At 38.5% G+C, this 22,716-nt stretch overlaps 1 protein-coding gene across 1 annotated transcript in view; it reads left to right on the top strand.

The window, feature by feature from the left end:
* Positions 1-22,716, top strand: part of LOC135080714 (unc-112-related protein-like) — a 47,608-nt gene that overhangs the window by 15,510 nt on the left and 9,382 nt on the right. The window contains exons 2-3 of the mRNA XM_063975427.1: positions 16,729-16,962; positions 21,396-21,628. Of these exons, the coding sequence (XP_063831497.1) occupies positions 16,729-16,962; positions 21,396-21,628 (467 nt within the window). The remainder of the gene's footprint in view (positions 1-16,728; positions 16,963-21,395; positions 21,629-22,716) is intronic.

The following is a 22,716-nucleotide window of genomic DNA, read 5'->3' on the forward strand; positions in this document are numbered from 1 at the left end:
TCTTTCAAAACTCGATGCACATTGGCTCTTATACCCTTAAGATAAAGTTCAATGGTGTATGCATTTGGTGCCCTTAAAACTTCATCGGAATTGAAGTTCCCACGCGAAATGTGTTCATGTGGTGGCAAGTGGGAAAATAAATATTTGTAAACTACTCTGGAGTCCCTGACCTTGCGTTGCAGTGAGTGTACGCATTCTATTAGTGACAGTATTTATTTTGATCGACGTAACGAGGCCGGCTTAGACACATATAAATAAAGATGACAGCAGATGGCGTCACGTCTTCATCACAACAAATGCTGCAATATTTGCTAGAGCCAAATCTCGGCTGATTGGAAATTTGTATGGTTTCTTTTGCCATTTACGTCTTTCGCCTATTACATATTTTACTGGAGTATTATTTTAAATGGGCAACGTTTTATTTTCATGATCACAATATTATCCGTATGAACTCTTCCATGCGCTTTTTGGGTTGCTCTCATCAAGTCTTTCTTCATTTCATTCAACACCAGAGTATTTGGTATATTTTGCATTAACTGTGTTTTGAACTCTAAACTGTTTCTTCTTCTTTTATCTGCTGCTGAATCTTCGTATGCAGTTGCATCTAAAATCACTGTCCCTTTTCGTATCTGACTCAGTATGTTAAGAATTTAATTAATTTGACCAACGATCTGGATCCCAGACGTCGGGCACATGGCAGGCGCCTGGTTGCTGCGCCCCGACCAAAATAGACGTCCGGCTATTTATAATGTGCGCGCGTATCCGCCGCGGCGCGCGCGCAGCGTCGAGCCGGTCATGTAAATATGGCAGGCGAAAGGCTACTGGCTACAGAGATTGTTTAATCAATTTGAACCTGATACTGGGAACCGATTTCTACCAGTACTTTAGTTTGTTTTCTATGTTCTTTAACGACCTTGCAACAAAAGGCTCTCTTTTGTTGCAACATTGAACATACAAGCGTCAAATGATAGATAGATCTATGTTTTGTTCAATTTATGAGGCGAAAAAAGAGTAAAGAAGTCAAATTCAATCTGCTCACATTTTGCAAGGACCACCATTTGGTCCTAACTCTTTCATCTTTTTACTTTCATAATACCAATGCCAATTTTTGATTGATCAATATTAACTGTTCCTGAATCGAGAACAGGTTTGATAGCTAAAAGCGCCGATATTAACACAGGCTTTCGGCGGAACCGGTAATAGATCATCAATCATTTGTGGGCTAGAAAGGTGAGCCAATAACTCTACGGTTCACCCTAATTTTGTATGAAATTGTTGCTTTGATAAAAAAGAGGTCGTTGCACTATCGTATATCTGCGTAACATGCGATCAATATCCTCACTAAAATATGGTATTCAATACGAACCTAAGATTAAAATGGCTCGAGGATTACCTCATTTATTGCTCTTTACGTCGCCTTCAAGTTGAACACTTGAAGGCGACGTCCTTTTGTCCCACTGTTATGGCAAAATAAACAGAAACACGACGCGCCCAAGCGCATGATGTAACTGGTGACGCTATCTGACTATGTATTTATAAAGCTAGTCAAAAAACTGGGTGCCATTTTTAATTGATGTTGACATTGACATTAATGAACCATTTAGCTACATTTTTTGTATAGTTTCGGCAGTCTAAACCTGTCACTACATCAAAAGTTTCAATATTTGAACTATTCAAACACGCAAATGTATCTTTTTTTTTCGCTTTTCATTTCACTTTATCGATGTATTTGTTTAATTATCTTTGGTATTTTACTTCAAGTGGCTCCATAAGCTGTTCTCCACAGATTTATGTCACAGCTGGTACCAAACGTACGTCTATTTGTTTGCATCGCGCAGACTGATCCGGGCTCACAAATAAAACGTAATTTGGGTCATGGTCCTTCGTGAACCTCGTTCTTTCAATGACTACGTGTGATGTGCGTAATACACCTCTAAACGATTTTCCTCTTTTGATCTCAACACTGATCGTGGTGTTTATAGTTATAAATCCTGTACCACATTCTTCTGCGGTTTTGTTATTTATGTTAGCAATATCTGCTGTTCTATTTTATCTACATTAAATATGAGCTTGAAAGTTTATGATTACAATTTGAAATCTATTCTTGGAGATATTTAGTTCGCAAATAACAAGTAAACTAATCAACCACACTCGTTAATGTAAAAAAAAAACAACTAATAAAATAAATCAATTTGAATGGAACAATAAACGTGTCCATGAATTCTTATCGTATTGCATGCACAACGTCCTTAGCTTCAAATTCCCTTCGTGATTGCCCTTACACTCAATGGTAGTTCCAATCAATTTATAAACCACTAGCTTTCCGCCCGCGGCTTCGCCCGCGTGGAATTTTGTCTGTCACAGAAAAACTTTATCGCGCGCGTCCCTGTTTCAAAAACCGGGATAAAAACTATCCTATGTTCTTTCCCGGGACTCAAACTATCTCTATGCCAAATTTCATCAAAATCGGTTGCGAGGTTTAAGCGGGAAAGCGTAACAGACAGACAGACAGACAGACAGACAGACAGACAGACAGACAGACAGACAGACAGACAGACAGAGTTACTTTCGCATTTATAATATTAGTTGGGATTTGTTATGTAACTGTTCCTTTACCAATCACTAGTGATTGTGTCAACATTGATTGTGCAACTGATTATTGTTTTCATCAATCTTGTCATTGATAGTATTTAAAGTTTCATTGATGATTGTGACGACAATCTGAGGAAGTCTCAGCTAAAATGATCTAGCTAATGATTTATGACAGCAACCTCAAAAAGGGCTCAAGCACGCCGTGTGAACTGATTCGTGACTCTACTAATAATACTGCTAATATTAGACTGCGTCGTGGTTAATGGACAATTGCAGGGGCGTGAGACCTCAACCATCCCATAGATTTCTAAAGGAAACTAGGTACTCCTTGCATAATTCTCAGCAAGACCTCATGAATCTCGTGCACCGTAGAAAATGTAAACACCAACTGCACTGGGGCAACCGCCTTTGAATTTCAAGTTGAATTAATAGAGACAGAACAAGTATGTAATGTTTTAATCACAGCTATCCATTTAAGCGGTGTCACACTTAGCTGTATATGTACCGTTTTCACCAGCTTAATGGCATTAAAATCACTACACGTATCTATTTGCAAATTGCCGTCTGGCAATCTCGGCCAATCGTCGTAAATTACCAGCTAGGGCCTGGTGAGGTTAACGCAACATTTGATGCATTAGTAAAAAGCTTGCTGGCACACACACACACTGCGTAGGTACCGCTTGCATTGCACGCATAATTAATTTGCGTAAGCTATGAGCATCACAATAGCAGATGTACGAACAGCTGGCGGTCGTGTCTGCTTTCATATGGCAACGTGACGTCAAACTGCATTCGTTAATTCTAATAGAACTAGTAGCTGTGCTAGTAATCTGAGAACGACAAACCTTTCTACAAACAAAAGAACCAAACTTTTAAGAACAAAAACAAAAGAGTTTGACTTCCAAATGCTATTGGCCAGTTTTTATACCTAAAGCTCCAAGATCTGCGGCAAGCAAGTACCCCACAGCCCACAGAGGTTAACGACTTGATTGGCCAAGATGGCGATTCTCGAACGTGCTAAGTGGATGATAACGGTGCGGGAAGCCCCCGCTAATTTTAGGAGCACATCCACCCAATAGAATCTAAGAGCTCAGCCGTGAAGGAAATGTTAAAGGATGGTGCAACTCTGACCCGTGCCGTAGGAAGAATTGATTTACTCGTGAGAACATTCTATTGACGCATATGATGATATGATATAAAAGAGATAAGATAAATTAGGCACTGAAAAGTTGCGAGTTGTTCTACTTTCTACCCACACTCAGCTAAGCGTTTTATCACCTGCCAAACATTTGCATAACCGAGATTTCCTGTTACCACAAGTTACGTTGCACCAGCGCTGTAATGAGCAAACACATTAAAGTTCTTAATAAAAGTGGGGAGCGCATCACCCTCGCGGACTGTTGCTAAGCCTGAAACGAATTGTAATTTACATCGGCTGGAATGCTTTTAAGAATCATGTGAGGTAATTGGTGGGTGCCGGTTCTCTGATGGATGTGCTGTTATTTAGATTGTGCTGGCTAATTGTAAAGGCAGAGCCTCGCACCTCAGTAATTGCTCTAAGGCTGCTAATTACAGAGCTTCATGGCCGGTATCGAATTCGTGCCGTAATCAGACTAGCCCAGACGCGCTAATAGAGAAATTTATTACTAGGAACCCGGTTGCCACTGGCAGTAGCTGCTACTGGGAATCTAGCGCAATAATGATAGGGTATCAGCCTCGTAGATTTTCCTACTGGATGCAATAAGTTTAAAACAGTCTTTATCGCTGTCCTGCTCGGTCGTTGTCATTAATTTCCTGTTTTAGTATGCAGTTTGTTATATTTATATCGGTTGGATCTAGGTGCTGTTGCTTGAGTTGTTATTGATAGGTGGTAATTAGTATGCAAGAATGTAGTTTATATTGTAATATCTTTATAGTTAATTCGTCGTCGTAGTAATACCTCATCATGTCATCAGGTACTCGACATAAAAAATGTAAGTCCAACTTTTCGTTTCGTTAGATTTTTGAGGAATCACTCATATTATGATCTTATACAAAAATATTTTATCCTACTATAACAATTTACCCATGGTGTAATCATCATTGAACAGCATTATTGAATAAGCCTCGTTAAAGGTGCTTATGCCAGACAACACAATGCTTCACTAATGGCATTAATTTCGTTTATTCAATTACTTTTGCCGGTTCACTTTCACTATTCGCCTACGTGATGTTAAACAGTGGGCGATAGGGAAAGCAATATCTATATGGTAATTCGATACCATATTTGAACGGATATTATCTCGTAACGGATGACTGAACTGATAAATCGCCAACTTATACCAACTAAAAAATAAAATAGAAATTAACTTCTAACTACTAGTCAACATCTAAACAGTAATTTAAAGTCAGTTTGTATAACGATAACTAAACTAAAATTAACAATAAAGACTAATACTAAACCCGCGCAAAAGCTAAATATGCGTTCTCTTGTTTCCAGGTAAAGGTGAGCAGTGAAAATTGAATCTTCAAATAATAAAAAAACCAAAGGTATAAATATAGAAATAATAGTTGAAAGAACCAACGCTCTAAACGTTAACGTCGTTAAGATAACTTCACAGCATTCAGTTAATCGTCGTGTCCGTTGAAGTTATCAAACTAATTTGTTAACCAAATATTTCCGATATCATAGACACCTCTTTAAAGCCATCTAACGTTCAAAACCACAGTTATTTGTGCCAATTGAAAGCAATGAAACTGATAGCTTATTTTATTGCTTTATCATGTAAGATGTTTGTTTTCAAATAAATTACTTCATAAATAACGGTACATTGAAATTCCTATTGTTTATTTTTAAACCGAGAGGATAATCTTCATCTAAATTAGTAAATAATTTGTGAATAAAGACTTAGCTAATATTATTGAGAGAATAATAATATAACTAAAGAGACATGAATCTCGTTAAAGCCATTAAATTTGACAGCAAGGTGAGGAAACTATCATGATAGTGTTAATGAACAGGCGTGATGGATCGTTGATAGATGAAAATCTCGATACAAATTCCCAATTTTCAATTAAGTAACTAAACTCAATGATGGATATCAATCTGATGATGGCAATAAGCCAGATCGTGTACGGGTCGATGACTTGAAGGCATGATGTTAGCTAATTGAATTAAAAGGTGTGTACTGTACTGCAGCGAGAAATGAATAAAATGAAACAATTCAATATTAAAAATACAAATAAAGCTTCATAATACGGTAAAGTGATCTACAAAGTTCTAATGTTCTGCTACAAGAACCGAAAAAATTCCTTGTCAATTAGCAGATTTTTTAAAATATTACATAATTTATTCATTAGTAAAATTAAAGTGTTTGTTTTTGCTTTAATTCATGTTAGGTTTAGTACTACGGTCATTAGGGTCAATCGTCAGTTTCATGTATTGTGTCGTATCGTTTGAAATCAATTTACTAGATGTGTCGGAATAAACCGGGTTTTGTTAGTGAGGTTGGTGTTTTTCATTACATTTTACCCGTTGTCAATATGCTGTCGTTTAAGGTCGCGTCTCATGTTGTGTAAGAAAAGGAGTCTTCGCTGAATCAAGTTTTTACCACATAATTTCATACATTAAGCTTATTGTCACCTTTATGGCTTTAAAAGACCAATGTCACATTAATTTTACAGAAGACGTTATTAACCTTAATGGGTAGGAAGTTCTTACGATGATAAACGACGCTTTAAATGACATGTCTAGTAATCATTAAGGTTCAGATGCTCAACATGACAACTTGGCATCAAAATCAGTTACGTGATACTTCAATTTGAGGGTAGTACCATTTTCGTTACACCCTTCAAAAGTAACTTGAGCACGCAAAGCTTCAATAATGACATTCATCCTGTTATTTTAGACCAGTTTCCTGTTATTAGTGATGTGTGGCTGAAATAATTTGTTTTGTCGCTTCGACATACTATTACATTCATGAGCTCACCTTTGTTCTTTTATTCTCACCATTTGGGTAATGTCGCGTAAACTATCTAATTCTGTTTCGCGCTTTCTATTCTTTCTCTAGCTTGTTTACAATCTGCATCATTTGTCAAACTGTTGACATTATCCAAATTACTCTAGATAAGGCAATACTTTATTTAATTTTGTTCTTGTACGCAATTGGTTTAGTACGTGGGTTGAGCTGGTCCACGCAACTCTGAACAAAATAGGCCAACCACGAGCCGATTAAACGAAACTCAATTCTGATCTGTAAGTTTCTGTATAAAGTTGTAGCGGTTCTGCAAACCAGTATCATACCGTATCATTGAGCTCAACCTCCGTTGAAAAGTTTAAAACCGACATTGGACATTCGGTCTTGAAGCCAACGCAATAAAACTCGAAATTTATTACCGACATCTCAGATAAGTAGTGCGATTGTATCGCATTCGTGCGAGTTTACAAATATGAATCCAAACTCTTTGTGATACGATCTCTTCTCATGTGATGGCGGACATGATGTGGTACGTCGATAACTTAAATTTATTTATACCATGATTACCGTTCAATTGTAAGTACGTTTTATTGCTGTCAGTTCTCGATTTGTCGTTTAATGCTTTTCGTGTATCGTGATTATCTTCCACATAGTGTGTGGCCCCGTAGATCCCGTTAATTTTGTACAACTTTATTGTTCTGCCACTGTAAATGGCCATTGCCATTTATATTAAAGATTTATAATATTATTGAGGTCACACAGCGACTTTTTCCTCACTCACACACAACACCTAATAGGGAACTTTTAAGGACGCCTTCAAAAATAATTCTTGATTGTTCTCATCAGAGGTTATCGTAAAGCGGAATATTTTACTTGAAATGTTAACGTTAGCCTTATTTCCTGCTTCTAAACCAATTTCTTCTATAGAGAATAAATCTGTCGGTATTGGAATTCAAACTGTTTCGGCTTCAAAGTTTATTGGAGATCTTTACAAAATATTACAATTATTTCTAAATTGTAGTTTGTTGTTGCCGACGTTATGTGACGCCACAAGAGAATAAGGAAAACAATCATATTTTCCCTTATACGGCACCAATACATCGTTACCAGTAGCTTCTCGATGGATCATGTTGCTAGCTGACTAAGGTCTAGCTAATCTAACATAAATAATGAGTAAGACTTGCGTATGAAATAATAATAGTTGTATTTATGGTAGCAGCATTGATTAACCATGGTGATGATTGACGCAAAGCCAGTCGCTATGGTACAATCAGCAGTTTAGTATAGACAAACGTACCAATTTTGTACTGCTACTTGTCACGTACGGTAGCAAGACGTGTATGCAAATTAAGGACTCACAGACACTTTAAATTGCGGCTCCCAGGAGTTGTGTGATGTATTGGCTTGCCTCAAGCTCAAAAAGACTTACTATTGTAATTTAATCTTAACTTTCTTCTTAAAGGTCGAAGAGTTGATGGCACTTATCAATATTTCTTGAATACATTACATTATCACAAAGAACATCATCTCTCGTTTCGAAATGATGAATTTTAATTTTCAGCCTACCCAGAATTTGTTGATCTGCAACTGCAAGTTACCTGGCCAATCTTTGTCCTAATATTGCCTCACGTTCACAACTATCAGGTGCTGGGCCGCCTCCACGACGGAAGCAGTAGGCGGCGACCGGGGCGTGCGCCTACGCAACTGTGATTATGTCACCTATACTATACCTTCTAATCATATAAGGACAGCTGTGCGGATTGTATGCTGTCGTCAATTGTTTACTACGAGACGTTCATTGAATAGCCGGAATTAATGACGCTGCTAATCATTTCTGAGCAGACAGAATAATTGTCTATGTCTTGCCGAAACTTTAACAGTATAAATTATTTTGCAACTGATAAAACATAGTGAGAAAAATTACTTTAAAATAATTATGGTTACTGATAAAACCCGGACGCATCCTCGAAAAGATTAACAACGCTATAGTCAGTGAGATTTGTAAATTATGACACCTGCAGACGAAACACGTGTTCACGACGAAGACCGGTGCTATTTACGTACACTGAGCAAGCAAATGTGTGCGCTTCATCCATTAACCAGTAGTAGTTGGTAGTAAACAAACAACGGACACTACAAGAAGATTAATAGAAAGCTTTCGACAGAGTTCATCACAAATCAAACTCCTTTTTCCTTGGGTTTAATACCCGAACGACCTTATAAGGTGTATAATCGTATTAGCCGTGAGTTGAATATGGTTACGGTAGTAATCCAAAAGCGGATCTCTATATGAGTACAGTGCTCCCGAGTTTGATCAAAAGGAGTGCCGCAGGGTGCGTCTTTTATGCCGCTACCTCTCTTTAAAATTACGATCGGTACCGTATCATTCGCATTGGAATTTCCAATATTTGTGAAGACGCAGTTCATAACATGCAACTGCGATAACGTGAAGCAAACGTTCTCTGTTATATTAACTATTTTTAACCGATGACTGCGAATTTTCGAACAAACGAGTTAAGTCACACAAACGAATATAGCGGTGAAAATTGATCGCCAGCTTTAACAAAAATGTGTTCCACATAGTCGTCGTGACTTTAGTGTCTTCCTCGAAGATTTTACGATTCTCTGTTCATATTATTATCTATTTGCAAAGAAACCGTTATCTTTGTTCGTTTTTAATTGCTTTACGTGTTCGTTTTACCCGTTATACTGCTCAGTGTAAACGCGCCTGATAAACTATTATTTGATGTCCCCCGTTTTGTTTAATCGTGTTTGAACAGCAAAGTGCACTCTGTTATAAATGCATTGTCCATTACCGTGATGGCCTAGTTCTAATGGATGGGCGAACTTCCTGCAAAGCCACAATCCTACATCAGCTTTAGAAAATGATTGGACCAACTATCGCAGTATGTGCTTGTTGCTTTGCGGTTTGGAGTTAATTCAATTAAACTCTCAACAAGGGTTAACTTGTAACCAGATTGTCAGGGGAATTAACTGAACCGTCCATAATTGACTTCACAAGTTGTAATATATTTTAGAGTTACATTGTTGCAATAAGTTTGATGTTATCGTGCTGTTTGAAATATAGACTGGCGACGTTTATTTTGCAACCAGTCAAGCGAAGCTGGCAATAAAGCCCGAGAGATGACCTACATTCGTAATTTATAATTTAGCAGAAGTCATCGGCCTGGATCTCCGAACTGCACTCCGATATAATAAAGAGATTAATGTCTTGAGTAAATCATTAAAATTATCTCTCGTCGATTGACGACGTTGATCTTAAGACCGATATTACCTTTACAATAACTGTTAGATACTTTGGTTTCTGATATATGAATACCAGATGCGAGAGATGCTACAAATTAGTTAACGGTCTCGCACTTCTCTCTTGCGTAACGGATTCCTTATTTATTACCTCCTCAAGGCTGCTGCTCTACCAATAAACATATCTGATACGCCACATATTCTTTTCATCTCACCTCAAAGTATTACATAATTACCGTCAGAAATAACAGTAACTCACCTTAACGTGAATACTAAATATAATGTGTCAACACATTAGAACCGTCCCCCGAGACAGGGGCACAGGAAACGACGTTGCCAGAAATAAACCATCTTGTCCCACATTACTGTCGATAAAACGTTTTAATCTGTCCTATTAGTAGTAGCTTACGAAACAATGTCTAACGTAATATTGTTTTAAACACATAAAGCATTGCTGCAACATCTTCATCTATGTTTACACAGCCGGCTTTCGTCTGGCTTATTATAATTTCCAAATACTTAATATTCTTGTGACATTGGATGTATTTGAAAAGTTATTTCCATTCTGTTTCGGTATGTTTTTTGGAATCTAAATTTTAAACACGGTGTCAAGTCTAAATTCTTGATTTCAACTAGTTACCCTGTGTGTGTGTGTGTACTTCTACTAATAGGGGACAAGGTTCTAATTCCGATTTGCTAGTAAAACGTCTTCATAATTGTTTTGTGTAAGTATTGGCGCCATGACATTGGTCGTATCGGCTTTATAAGGCGCCAACTGAGTAACAACTGGAATACTTAAGTAAGTATTCGTTAAACCTTCGCATATTACGACGACTGTTAATCGAGTGCTCATTAAAATATTTCGCTGTAATATCACGATTATTGCTGACATTGGTATTGGCGCCGCAATAACCTCTTTACTTATCTTTGTCGTTACGCTTATCGCTCTACACTGTATCTTTTTGTAAATAGAAACGAGTCCATTGCAATAATCTGATGTTGTATTTGTTTTTGTATCGTTTTCATGAAGGTCAATTTGATTACGCCTTCGTCTTATTTAAATTCAAGGTTGGCGGAGAATTTGTTGTTTTCCGCGAGAACTCTGACTAAAGTGCAAACGTGTTTGATGTATCTCGCACGCTACTTTGACGCTGGAATTTTAGAATCCCAATGTATTTCTCGGACAAGAAATCGCGATACGTGACCGGGGTAACAAGCGAGTTCGGATGGCAATGCGTTTGTGCGCGGGGGCAGACAAATATGGGCATAGCAGCGGGAGACTGGGCATAGTGGGCATCTCGGTCGTGATCATTGTTGCCGCCGTGTGCGCTGGTAATGACGGAAAATACATTACACGCCCTTCTGAAGCACTTACATAGTTTGCACTAAGGGATTTATTGTTAGCAGTTAGTATACGAATGATGTGCAAAGATGTTAAGGGTCTGACTGGTATACAGGATAAAGTGGCTACAAGTATGTTAGCTATTGATGCTATTGTTTAATTTTCAGTGAGGCTCGAATCGACATTCAAGTATGATAGTAGGGAATTTAGTGCAATGATTTGTATGGAGACCCCTCCACTTTGGTATAGAAGGCTCATTTTTGCAACAGTGTTTCTTTGGGTGCTCCTGAGTGGATTTCCGTCGGTAGACATCGGGAGCCCCCCCTGTGGTAGCAGGGGGAGGGGGGGCAAGTTTCCTTCCGCCGCGCTTCACTTTAAGGCCCATATCTTCAAAACTATGGGTATTAGGGCAAGTGTGGTATCATTTTCGGATAATTAAAGGATGGCGAATTCATTTCTAGAACAAACTTTTTGCCTTTTCATACAAAAAAATTGAAATATTGAGTAAAATTCACAAAAATCAAAAAGTATTTTTTTAAATAAACGTCGTTTACTTTTAAACCACTGGAGATAATCTAATAAAAAAAATATGACCTGAAAGCTACATTTATCAGGATTATAAAAATACTAGCTTTCCGCCCGCGGCTTCGCCCGCGTGGAATTTTGTCTGTCACAGAAAAACTTAATCGCGCGCGTCCCTGTTTCAAAAACCGGGATAAAAACTATCCTATGTTCTTTCCCGGGACTCAAACTATCTCTATGCCAAATTTCATCAAAATCGGTTGCGAGGTTTAAGCGGGAAAGCGTAACAGACAGACAGACAGACAGACAGACAGACAGACAGACAGACAGAGTTACTTTCACATTTATAATATTAGTTGGGATAACATTGTATGGTACTTTTTTCACAAAAAGTAGGTAGGTGAAAAAAATTTTTTCTTCAGGACAATCAAGGGATTCGCGTATAGGATCAGGTGCAAGCAACCGACTCGAGTCTTCCCTTTACCCGACTGGTTGGGGGTGGACCAGAGTCGATAGCAAGATGGAGCCTACATGGACCGGTTTGCCCGTAGCTGCCGAGGCTTGCCTGGAAATGGTGAGATGTAAGTGCAAGAAGTAGTGCAGAAGCTGGTGCTGTCTGAAAAAAACAAGTAAAACGGTCACAGCCGTAACCTTTGTACTAAAAATATCTCCCGTACTATGATTGTGAAACCTCACTTTCCTCACACTTACCTTTCCGTTAAATCACTGGTACAATAGTATGTACAAATAAAAGTGTTAATTAAAATAATAATAATCATTAAGACGTTTAGACAAATTAAAGTTCTTTATTTAGTGCTTTCTTCTTATGATATTTTCAATATTAAAATGTATTTAAATTATTTTCAACCTTATGTCTCACACATAGAGTTCAAAATCAATTGACGAAAAAATACAAATCATGGTAGATTGATGTGCCAGCAACTCTAAATAAATTCTAAAATAATAATTCTTGCTTGCTTATGAACCAAATAATATGAATTCATGGATAAAATAAATTTTTTTTTCCGATGCGCAATAAAATTCGCACGCTGTGTCCTGAAGAAAAAAATTTTTCACCTACTTTTTGCGAAAAAAGTACCATACAATGTTATATTTTTATAATCCTGATAAATGTAGCTTTCAGGCCATATTTTTTTTATTAGATTATCTCCAGTGGCTTAAAAGTAAACGACGTTTATTTAAAAAAATACTTTTTGATTTTTGTGAATTTTACTCAATATTTCAATTTTTTTGTAAGACAAGGCAAAAAGTTTGTTCTAGAAATGAATTTGCCATCCTTTAATTATCCGAAAATGATACCACACTTGCCCTAATACCCATAATTTTGAAGATATGGGCCTTAAAGTGAAGCGCGGCGGAAGGAAACTTGCCCCCCCTCCCCCTGCTACCACAGGGGGGGCTCCCGATGTCTACCGACGGAAATCCACTCAGGAGCACCCAAAGAACCACTGTTGCAAAATGAGCCTTCTATACCAAAGTGGAGGGGTTCTTGCACTAAATTCCCTACTATGACTCTACCAAATTCTCAAATAGGTACATTTTCGACCATCACAGAGTTATGTTTACGTTTGAAACAAGTTTTGAGTTTCTGTTCATGTAATCCAATAAAAAGAATACGATATTTCGATTTGTTTCCTTTCTCAGTTACGTTGAGCTCGTGTTTCACGTACGCAGAAAAGAAACATTACTTGTTTGAGTTACAGTCTTAAGAAAATAATTTAAGAAACATCTGCAATGTATTGCATCGGCCATATTTTTAATTTTACACCCGTACGATTCGGCTCAGTGTGAGTCAGTTGCCGGGTCAGTCCGATGGAGGTGACGTCAGCGCGTTTCAAATTTCTCTCGTAAAACAATGACGTCACCTATCAATCTGTCATCCACGTTACTGACCATAGACGCACCACTGATTTTCATACTTTAGAAAAAGTTCAAATATCAATAAAGATACCAGATTTGGTTAATGTTATGTCTATTTTAAAAATAATCTACTCCTCGCCACTAATTTGTCTGATAAATTAATGTGTCTATCATTTAAAAATTACATCAATTACTTAGCTAATGTCTTTTTAGTTTATCTATGCCTATGTAACAAAAATCTGGATATTGCATTTGCGGTTATGATATCGTCTATTCCTTTTTATGACAACCCATAAAAAACACATTAAAACTTGTCAAGCGTTTTAGGAAAACAAACAAAGCCACAGAGTAAACATAAACAGTAACCGGCACAGTTACTTTTATCTTTTCTTATAAAAATGTTATTACTTTTATGCAGATGATGTTGTAATTGTTATTTACATTATACAACGAAAATGTAACAAAGATAAAGGTATACTCATAATTGTAGAATGTACGGGTTTTCTTGAACGTTTCTGAAGATCTGTAGAGTATAGGTGCTAGACCTAATATTGTTTTATATGATCCGATTAAGAACACCTTCAAAACTATAAGGATTACATTAGGTCTTATTTAGTTCTAATGGGTGGGGGTTATTTTGCACAAAACTTTAGTTTGATAGATGCAGCTGTCGATTGTGCATTTTTCAAATCATCAATGACGCCTCTGGGTGGTATTAGATTCGTTGTGCACACGTCTCTTACTGCCCGTGTTGTATTAGGACAATAATGATGAGTTGAAAGTTCAACAAACCGTTGGTGGTCGCTGACTAGTCAGTTGTTTTTGTTGTGAAAGTGTGCCTTGCCAGAATGCTTACTTTATTTATTGCTCGAAAGTCTACGTCATCGTTGTTTATGGTGAACGGAGCCTACGCAGATATTACTTTATGGTCGTAAAACTGACTGAAATGACGAATGATGTTGGATTTGTGTAGGTTTTTTGGGTTTGCCTTAAAAATTATATCACTAAGGAATTCCGGTAGGCAGGTTATAACATTGCTCTACTATTTCTTTGAAACTATCGCGTCCTAAAATGTATCATAGCAAGGTTGCCTAAGATTCAAAGTAAATGAGTTAATGTTGAATCATGAAGCTTATTAATTAATTCACAAAATTAACATAATTATTATAAATTGCACTAGGCATTTGTTAGCATAATATTACGTTTAAATAAAGCTGCTCATATGACACAGTATAGGCTGTTTTTTAACAATAGAGGGAATAATGTAAATTATTATTCTAATCTGCAGACCCCACACATATTAGTCACTTTAATCGAACAATGATAAAATAAAACCAATAAATGCGTAATAATAGTAAATACTAAATACATACTACAAAATACATAATATGCTAGATTATGAGACGTATTGAAATTCCAAAATTCGTTCGTACAGATACTCTTCTAGTTTGCCCGAATCCTGGGCTTTGATCTGATGCTTGAAGAATTTAAAAGCGAACTCACAATCGAGGTTCAATTGATTTTAAAAATAAAAGTGTCGGACGTCGGTCTGGTCACCGCTATGAAAAAACTCAATCACGATATTACGGTACATGATCTCGAGGTTATAACTCTTAGTTTTTGTCCGTGAGTCATACTTGCAATTAGATGTTACTTACCCTGTAGAACCAGCTTCAGAGTGACTCATGCTTCCACGGAAGCTATTACACAGCCAATGTAGCGAGAACTCCCCCCTTTATTCAGCTTCAAGTGTAGAATTGACAAAAGTATAACACTGTTCAGCAATTTTAGAGGTCTTGCAGTTTTGGTCAGATCTGTAGGGCTTCTGAATGTGTGCTTTGATTTTTAGGGTTATACTGGCTTGATAAATAAGATGGCGCCTGCTGTGATTCATTGTTTTGTCTGAAAGTAAACCAAAACTTTATTAAAACTTGCTGAAGAGATTTCCCTATATTTTTTAAATGGATGGTTTTCGAAACGTTTAAGCATTTTTAAAGATTTATCTCTTTACTATCTATGGAATTTATCTTTAGCACTAAACACGCCCATTTTTATCTTTTTTGTGCCCGTGAAGACAGACAACTTTATGGCGGATGATGGCTTTTTACCCTCGTTCATTACAGCCATGTGAGTGTTCTGTCGTTAAGATATTATAGCTTTTTGTAAAAGAAATCACAAAACATGCATGTTTTGCTAGTGGTTTACTCGTGAACGTGAAACCAATCAACTTAGATGTGTTGTGAGGTTAAACGCACGCCTGTCAGCGCCAAACAAGCGAAATAATTTTCCTTATCAAGTAGGTACCTACTCATTACATACGATTTTGAGTGATTATAAAATGCGCGTAATGGGGAGGGTGAGCACTCGCCTCAAAACCACTAAGAGACGTTTGCCTGTAGACTGTAGATAGACCAAATTCGCAAGAAGTGTCCTGTCTTTGGAAAAAGTATAGATATTTCTAAAATAATATTAGGTCATTAAGGTTTTCAAATAACAATCTTTAATGAGAACGTGGGGTTCGCTGCATAAGTATAGGGAATGCGAAAATATTACAGCCAGGTGTTTATCTTTACATGTACTTTACATGCTTAGGTCTATTTCGAACAGTTACAACAGTCAACACATTAATGAACACGGTTCTCGTAGATAACGCTTATCACAATTCCAATCTGCCCACGCGCAGTCTGTACAAAATGTCAATGAAATCAGCCTGTGACTACATACCATAGACTAAGTGCTCTGCGCACTTTACGCAACGCGTTGCATGCAAATGATATTAATTCATCCAACATTCGCTCCAACCGTGTCTAATGCAAATCATACTTTGTATATGAATGTAGCAGATGCTTGCGATCTTTATCAATTACTCGGCCTGTTTCTTGCAATTAAATTTAAAAGAAATCGTGTCCTATTTTAACCGACTTCAAAAAAGGAGGAGGTTCTTTACTCATTGTATTTACCACTACTGGACAAAGGCTTCCCCTAAGGAGTTCCACAACGATCGGTCCTGCTCTGCCTACACCCAGGTACTTTTCGAATGATCGAATCAGATCAAAAATGAGGAGGACCACAGGAAAACCAAAGTAACCGTAATTTTATACCATCTGGAAAAGTACTATGGATCCCCCACGCTTACAAATTGGGACTATTTTATCAATTTTTTCTTTTCAGACTTCAAGAAAGACTGGTCAGACCACGCCCTCTGGTGGCCCACGCGCAACAAATGGCTCGCCAGGCCCAAGCACACGCTGGACCAGTATGGCGTCCACGCAGACGCCGCCCTCCACTTCACACCCATGCACAAACCTTTGAGGATCCAGCTGCCGGACTTACGATACATAGACTGCAAGATTGACTTCTCGATTGACACATTCAGCGCTGTGGTGCAGCTTTGCAAGAGTCTCGGTAAGTACACGCACTAAGAGATATTTGTCTTCGTTTGTTCGCTCGGTGAAGAGGCAGTCGGGTCTCGATGCTTTGTAAATAAGGACTGGCTTATGTAGAGGTAACTCTTTGTACAGTACCTACTAATGAGGATCATTTCGATTTTTAGCTGTGAATGCAGATTTATAGGTCTAAGAAATCTTTAATATACAGTCCAAAAATTTTTGTTCTACGACAAAAATTGACAAAGTTATGGCCAAATTACTAAAAAAGTTCACTGACCGCCCGGCGTGGGACCGATGACGTCACTATATCCGATCCGAACGCTGCCGGCGTACTGCGTGGATAGAAAATATTTTTTTCTAGCCATACTATCAGTTTTAGAGAAAAACTTGTTATGACATTTATTCATCAGAATAAAGTAAGCTATCGATAGGTATTTTTTTAAAATAGAAATTGTGAAAAATATCGCAAAAAATCCATACGCTCATACGATTCAATGGAACGCGGAGACGCGGTTAGGGTCTCCGCGGTGGTATATTTGGCGATTTATGCAAATAAAGTGTTCATAAGTGTTGTTGAGTCATATCTTCGTCCAAGTAAAGTATAAAAATGTATAAGTATTAATTTATTTACTTCTAACAATAAGTATAGCTGAGGCAGATATACTCTGCCTAGGCTACAAGACATTGCTATAAAGATCATTTCGATGTACACGCCAGTGTTGGCAAAAAGTTAATCTGATTAATGATTAAAAATTAATGATTAAAATCATAATCAAAATGTTTTGATTATGATTAATTAATCATTAATCAAAAATTTTGATTAAGATTAATTAATCATAATCATTAATCGTTAATTTGATTATTTGATTAACTATCTACTATTTTCATAAGAAAAGGGATGGGGGTGTATGAAAAGGTACCTGCGACTTATAAAATGTCTAGCAAAGGGGGGATCTGGAGTTGTACTGTAGTTTTCACTACTCAAAACACTTATCGCACTAGTTTTGTTTCTCACAATTCCTTCTATTCTTCCGCTATCCTCCAGCAAAATTGGGTCAAGAAAGAAGTTAAGCGGGCTGGCTGACGATAGGGGAGAAGTCCCCCCCCCCCCCTCCCAAGGTAGGGGCAAGCGTGGGCAATTCAACAGAAAGGTGGGGTTGCTAAACTAAGAGGTTTTGCGTGTTGGGGAGGTGCAGGAGAGTTCGTACCAGAAGTTTCAGGGGGGAGGGCCACGCGTGGGCAATTCAATAGAAGGGTGGGGTTGTTGCGTGTTGGGGAGGTGCAGGAGAGTTCGTACCAGAAGTTTCGGGGGGAGGGCCACGCGTGGGCAATTCAATAGAAGGGTGGGGTTGCTAAGCTAGGAGGTTTTGCGTGTTGGGGAGGTGCTGGAGAGTTCGTACCAGAATTTTCGGGGGAAGGGCCACGCGTGGGCAATTCAATAGAAGGGTGGGGTTGCTAAGCTAGGAGGTTTTGCGTGTTGGGGAGGTGCTGGAGAGTTCGTACCAGAAGTTCGGGGGGAGGGCCACGCGTGGGCAATTCAATAGAAGGGTGGGGTTGCTAAGCTAGGAGGTTTTGCGTGTTGGGGAGGTGCAGGAGAGTTCGTACCAGAAGTTCGGGGGGAGGCCCACTCGTGGGCAATTCAATAGAATGGTGGGGTTGCTAAGCTAGGAGGTTTTGCGTGTTGGGGAGGTGCAGGAGACTTCGTACCAGAAGTTTCGGGGGAAGGGCCACGCGTGGACAATTCAATAGAAGGGTGGGGTTGCTAAACTAGGAGGTTTTGCGTGTTGGGGAGGTGCAGGAGAGTTCGTACCAGAAGTTTCGGGGGGAGGGCCACGCGTGGGCAATTCAATAGAAGGGTGGGGTCGCTAAACTAGGAGGTTTTGCGTATTGGGGAGGTGCAGGAGACTTCGTATCAGAAGTTTCAGGGGAGGGTAGGGGTGGGGGGCAGGTGGTGGGAGTGTGGGGTTGCAAGTAAGTGCTGGAACGGTAGGGGAAGTGGACTGATATCCTCCTACGGGAGGTCGGAAGACTGCACCGGAAGTTTCAGCGAGGGAAGGGGGCGGGGGGCAGTCTAGGTTACTTTATATTTGTCTAGGTATGACCTGTCATAGAATTGTAGCCTAAAACCAAACATCTAATATTAGAATTCAATGTTTTAACATTGTTTTCGATAGAACATTTAAGAAGTTAATCAAGTTAATCAAATTAATGATTATTGATTAATGATTAACAAATTAATCATGATTATGATTACTTTTTTAATCATGATTATTTTAATCAGGATTAATTTAATCATGATTAAAATTAATCAAATTAATTAATTGATTAAAAAATTAATTGATTAGTGCCAACACTGGTACACGCAATACCTACCTGTTATTTAGTTTTTCTGAGTTAAACCTACGTACCTACCTATCTATTCGCCGTTCCCATGGGCGGGCCAGCTGCTGCAGGAAAGGACAGCTGCTCCCTCCTGGAAATCTATTTAATCTTAGCCTAGAAGCTGGGTATGACTCCCCCGCCCCCCTCCTCTCCCCAGGTCATAAGCTAGGTATGACTCCCCCTCGGCCAGAAGCTGGGTATGACTTACCCCCCCCCCCCCCCCCCCCAGGCCAGAAACTGGGTATGACTTCCCTCTCCCCCCCTCCCACCAAAGCCAGAAGCTGGGTAAGGCTTGCCCCTCCCCCCAGGCTATAAGCTGGGTATGACTTATCCCCCCCCCCCCCCCCCCCTCCCCCCAGGCCAGAAACTGGGTATTGGCATATTATGTATTATTATGTTCAATACAAACAATCATTAAGTTACACTCACCCCAACCGCGTCTCCGCATTGCATCGAATCCTATGAAAATGTGGTTTTTGGACATAGCTATACTTATTTTTCACAATTTTTATTTTTAAAAATTACTGGTCGATAGGTTACTTTATTTTGATGAATAAATGTTATTAAAAGTTTTTTTCTAAAACTGATAGTTTAGCTGGAAAAAAATATTTTCCATCCCAATAGTACGCCGGCTGCGCTCGATTCGGATATAGTGACGTCACGCGGCCCTGCGTACGTTGACTTTTAGCGGCAAAAACGGCCTATGTTTATTACTTAATATCTTCGTAAGTAATGGTCCGATTTGGATAATTCAAAAAGATATATCTTTCTTATGTCTTAAAGATTAACGTAGATACTAGTTTTACTGAATTTTCTACAACAGTACTGATCCTCATTCGCTCGCTGCCCACCATTGTTTGTTGTTAATTGGTTGCCAATAAAACTCGATCAGCTTATGATAGTCCCAGTATAAAGCCAAAAAATTCCAAAAGGTCAAAGTTAATTTATCACCCTTTTTTAATAGACTATTCAAGAGTACTTTTCTGATAAAATAATGATGATCTCCAGACTCAATTAAGATCAAACATAATTTCAGCAATATCTCTCATCGTTGATCCGCTGCCATGCAACTTTGTAACACCTCTTTATTACAAAACTTAGGGTATGAGTCACTCCTCTCCTTTACGACAACTTGGTAATAATAAAACCATAGTAAAAGGAGATGGAAACATTCGGATTACATTCCCTAGTTTCTAGTTGCTGGAATCATAATACCTAGAGCTACACTTTATTGAATCTAAATTGATGCATCTGCTAGTGTAAAGCTAATGCTTAATAGTTGTTTACCTATTTCCTTATCACTTTAACCTAACATGGTTGTACCTAACGATTGTAATTCATGATGGCGGACACGCACGTAGAATGGAGGCGATAAATTGAGCTCTAGCAACATTGTAGACGGTCGTAAATTGTTCTACATTGCTGCCTCAGGTGCTACTTAGGTTAACCTCTTACAGCCCATCGAGGAATTGTAGTTATAAATGTCACGTTTGTACATCCATGATCCTATTTGCCGGAGGTAGAATGCATGCATATTATTATGTTTAGTTGGCTTAGGCCATAGCCCATAATCATCCGCTTTGCACTGGAGAGGAGTCGAAACATAACTTCGAACAACTCTTATGTTCTGATTACTTCGTCGCGAGTCCAATGACAGTTCTACTTTCCTCTGGGACAAACTTCACCTTCACTGGTTGGGATTTTATTGGCGGTCAACCTGGTAGATCCTAGCTACACAGGAGTTGCGGTGGATATAGTCCCATTAGGCCATAATCAGCAAAGAATGTTGATGATGAGACAGATCAACTTGGTAACTCTATGTGTGTTAAGAATGCTGTTTGTTTTCCTAACAATAAAATAAAATAAATAAATAAATCAACCTGTTAAGGTTCGGCCAAACCAACGCGATCACACGCGATCAGCCTGCGTGCAGCGATCGCGATCAGACTTACATGCATTGATCGCCATCGGTGTAAGCTAGTTGATCGCGTGTGCTCGTGTTGGTTTGGCTGAACCTTTAAAAGTGCTTTTAAGGAAGCAACACTAACATCATTCTCGTTATTCCAGGTATAAGGCATCCAGAAGAGTTATCACTATGCTACCCCCTAGAACCGTCACACCTGAAGCAGAACTACCAAAATCTCAAAGAGGCGAAGAGGCTGAAGTCCTCACAGCCGGACACAAACACATTCATCGCGGCGACCAGGGGCTCCTCGAACAGTTTGGACAGGTCTAACGGCTGTCCTGCCACTCCACCACCGCCGAGGTCTTTGTCGGCTACACCTGTGGCTTCACAACAGGTCAGTTCAGCAAAAATATATGGTCTAAATACCATTGATCATTTAATTTTGATGAGAAGTTTTTATTCTGGAACGGCGCGGCGCGGCGTGGTTACTCCGAAAAAAGTAATCCGAAGTTTCGAATGTTTGCCATCCCTCTCATGCAAAGCGAGATGCCAGCATGAGAGACGGTGACAGATAGACACGAAATTAAGTGAACAGTGTTTAGGAGTAGCCCTGAAGACATCAGTTCGATCAGAACCCTAAAGAAAATTTAAGACTTGATTTACAAATCTTCCACAATTGTGTCCCATTTACATTCGTATATTGAGCTTCTGATACAATCTGTTTACTATTTATTTCTACAGCCTGATCTATCCAAGTAGGCACTTAGGCAGTCGCAAGTAGTGTTGCCGAACTATCGATAGTAAAACTATCGATAGTTTTCATTCGAAAAAGCCTTCTCCATCGATAGGCCTATCGATAGTATCGATACTGTCGATACTATCGATACTATCGATAGCACAAAACGAGGCAATACTATTGAATATGTGCAATACTATCGATACTATCGATAGTATTGTTGCTCGTGAAGAATAAACTATCGATAGTATCGATACTATCGATAGCATTGTCGCTTTTGAATAAAAAGCTATCGATACTATCGATACTATCGATTGTTCTAGACTATCGATAGTCTGTAAATTTGCAATAGTATTGGGTATGTTTAAATTCATTTTTACAATATTTCAAATGTTTCGCTTGACTTACCAACTAAACATATAACTAAAAATAATAATCTCACTTGTATTTAAAACTACCTACATTAGTTAAGTACGGCAAATAAAATGTATTGCCAATTTTGGAAACATATAATTAATTGTTATGGTTAACTATATGAAATAATTCAAGTATTTCAATAACCCTATTGTTGTGCCTATTGACTATTATACCCAAATATTGTAAACGATACTATTGTAAATTGCCAAACTATCGATAGTCTAGAACAATCGATAGTATCGATACTATCGATAGTATTGATAGCTTTTTATTCAAAAGCGACAATAGTATCGATAGTATCGATACTATCGATAGTTTATTCTTCACGA

This window comes from Ostrinia nubilalis, chromosome 18 (genome assembly GCF_963855985.1).
Source record: "Ostrinia nubilalis chromosome 18, ilOstNubi1.1, whole genome shotgun sequence".
Classification (NCBI taxonomy): domain Eukaryota; kingdom Metazoa; phylum Arthropoda; class Insecta; order Lepidoptera; family Crambidae; genus Ostrinia; species Ostrinia nubilalis.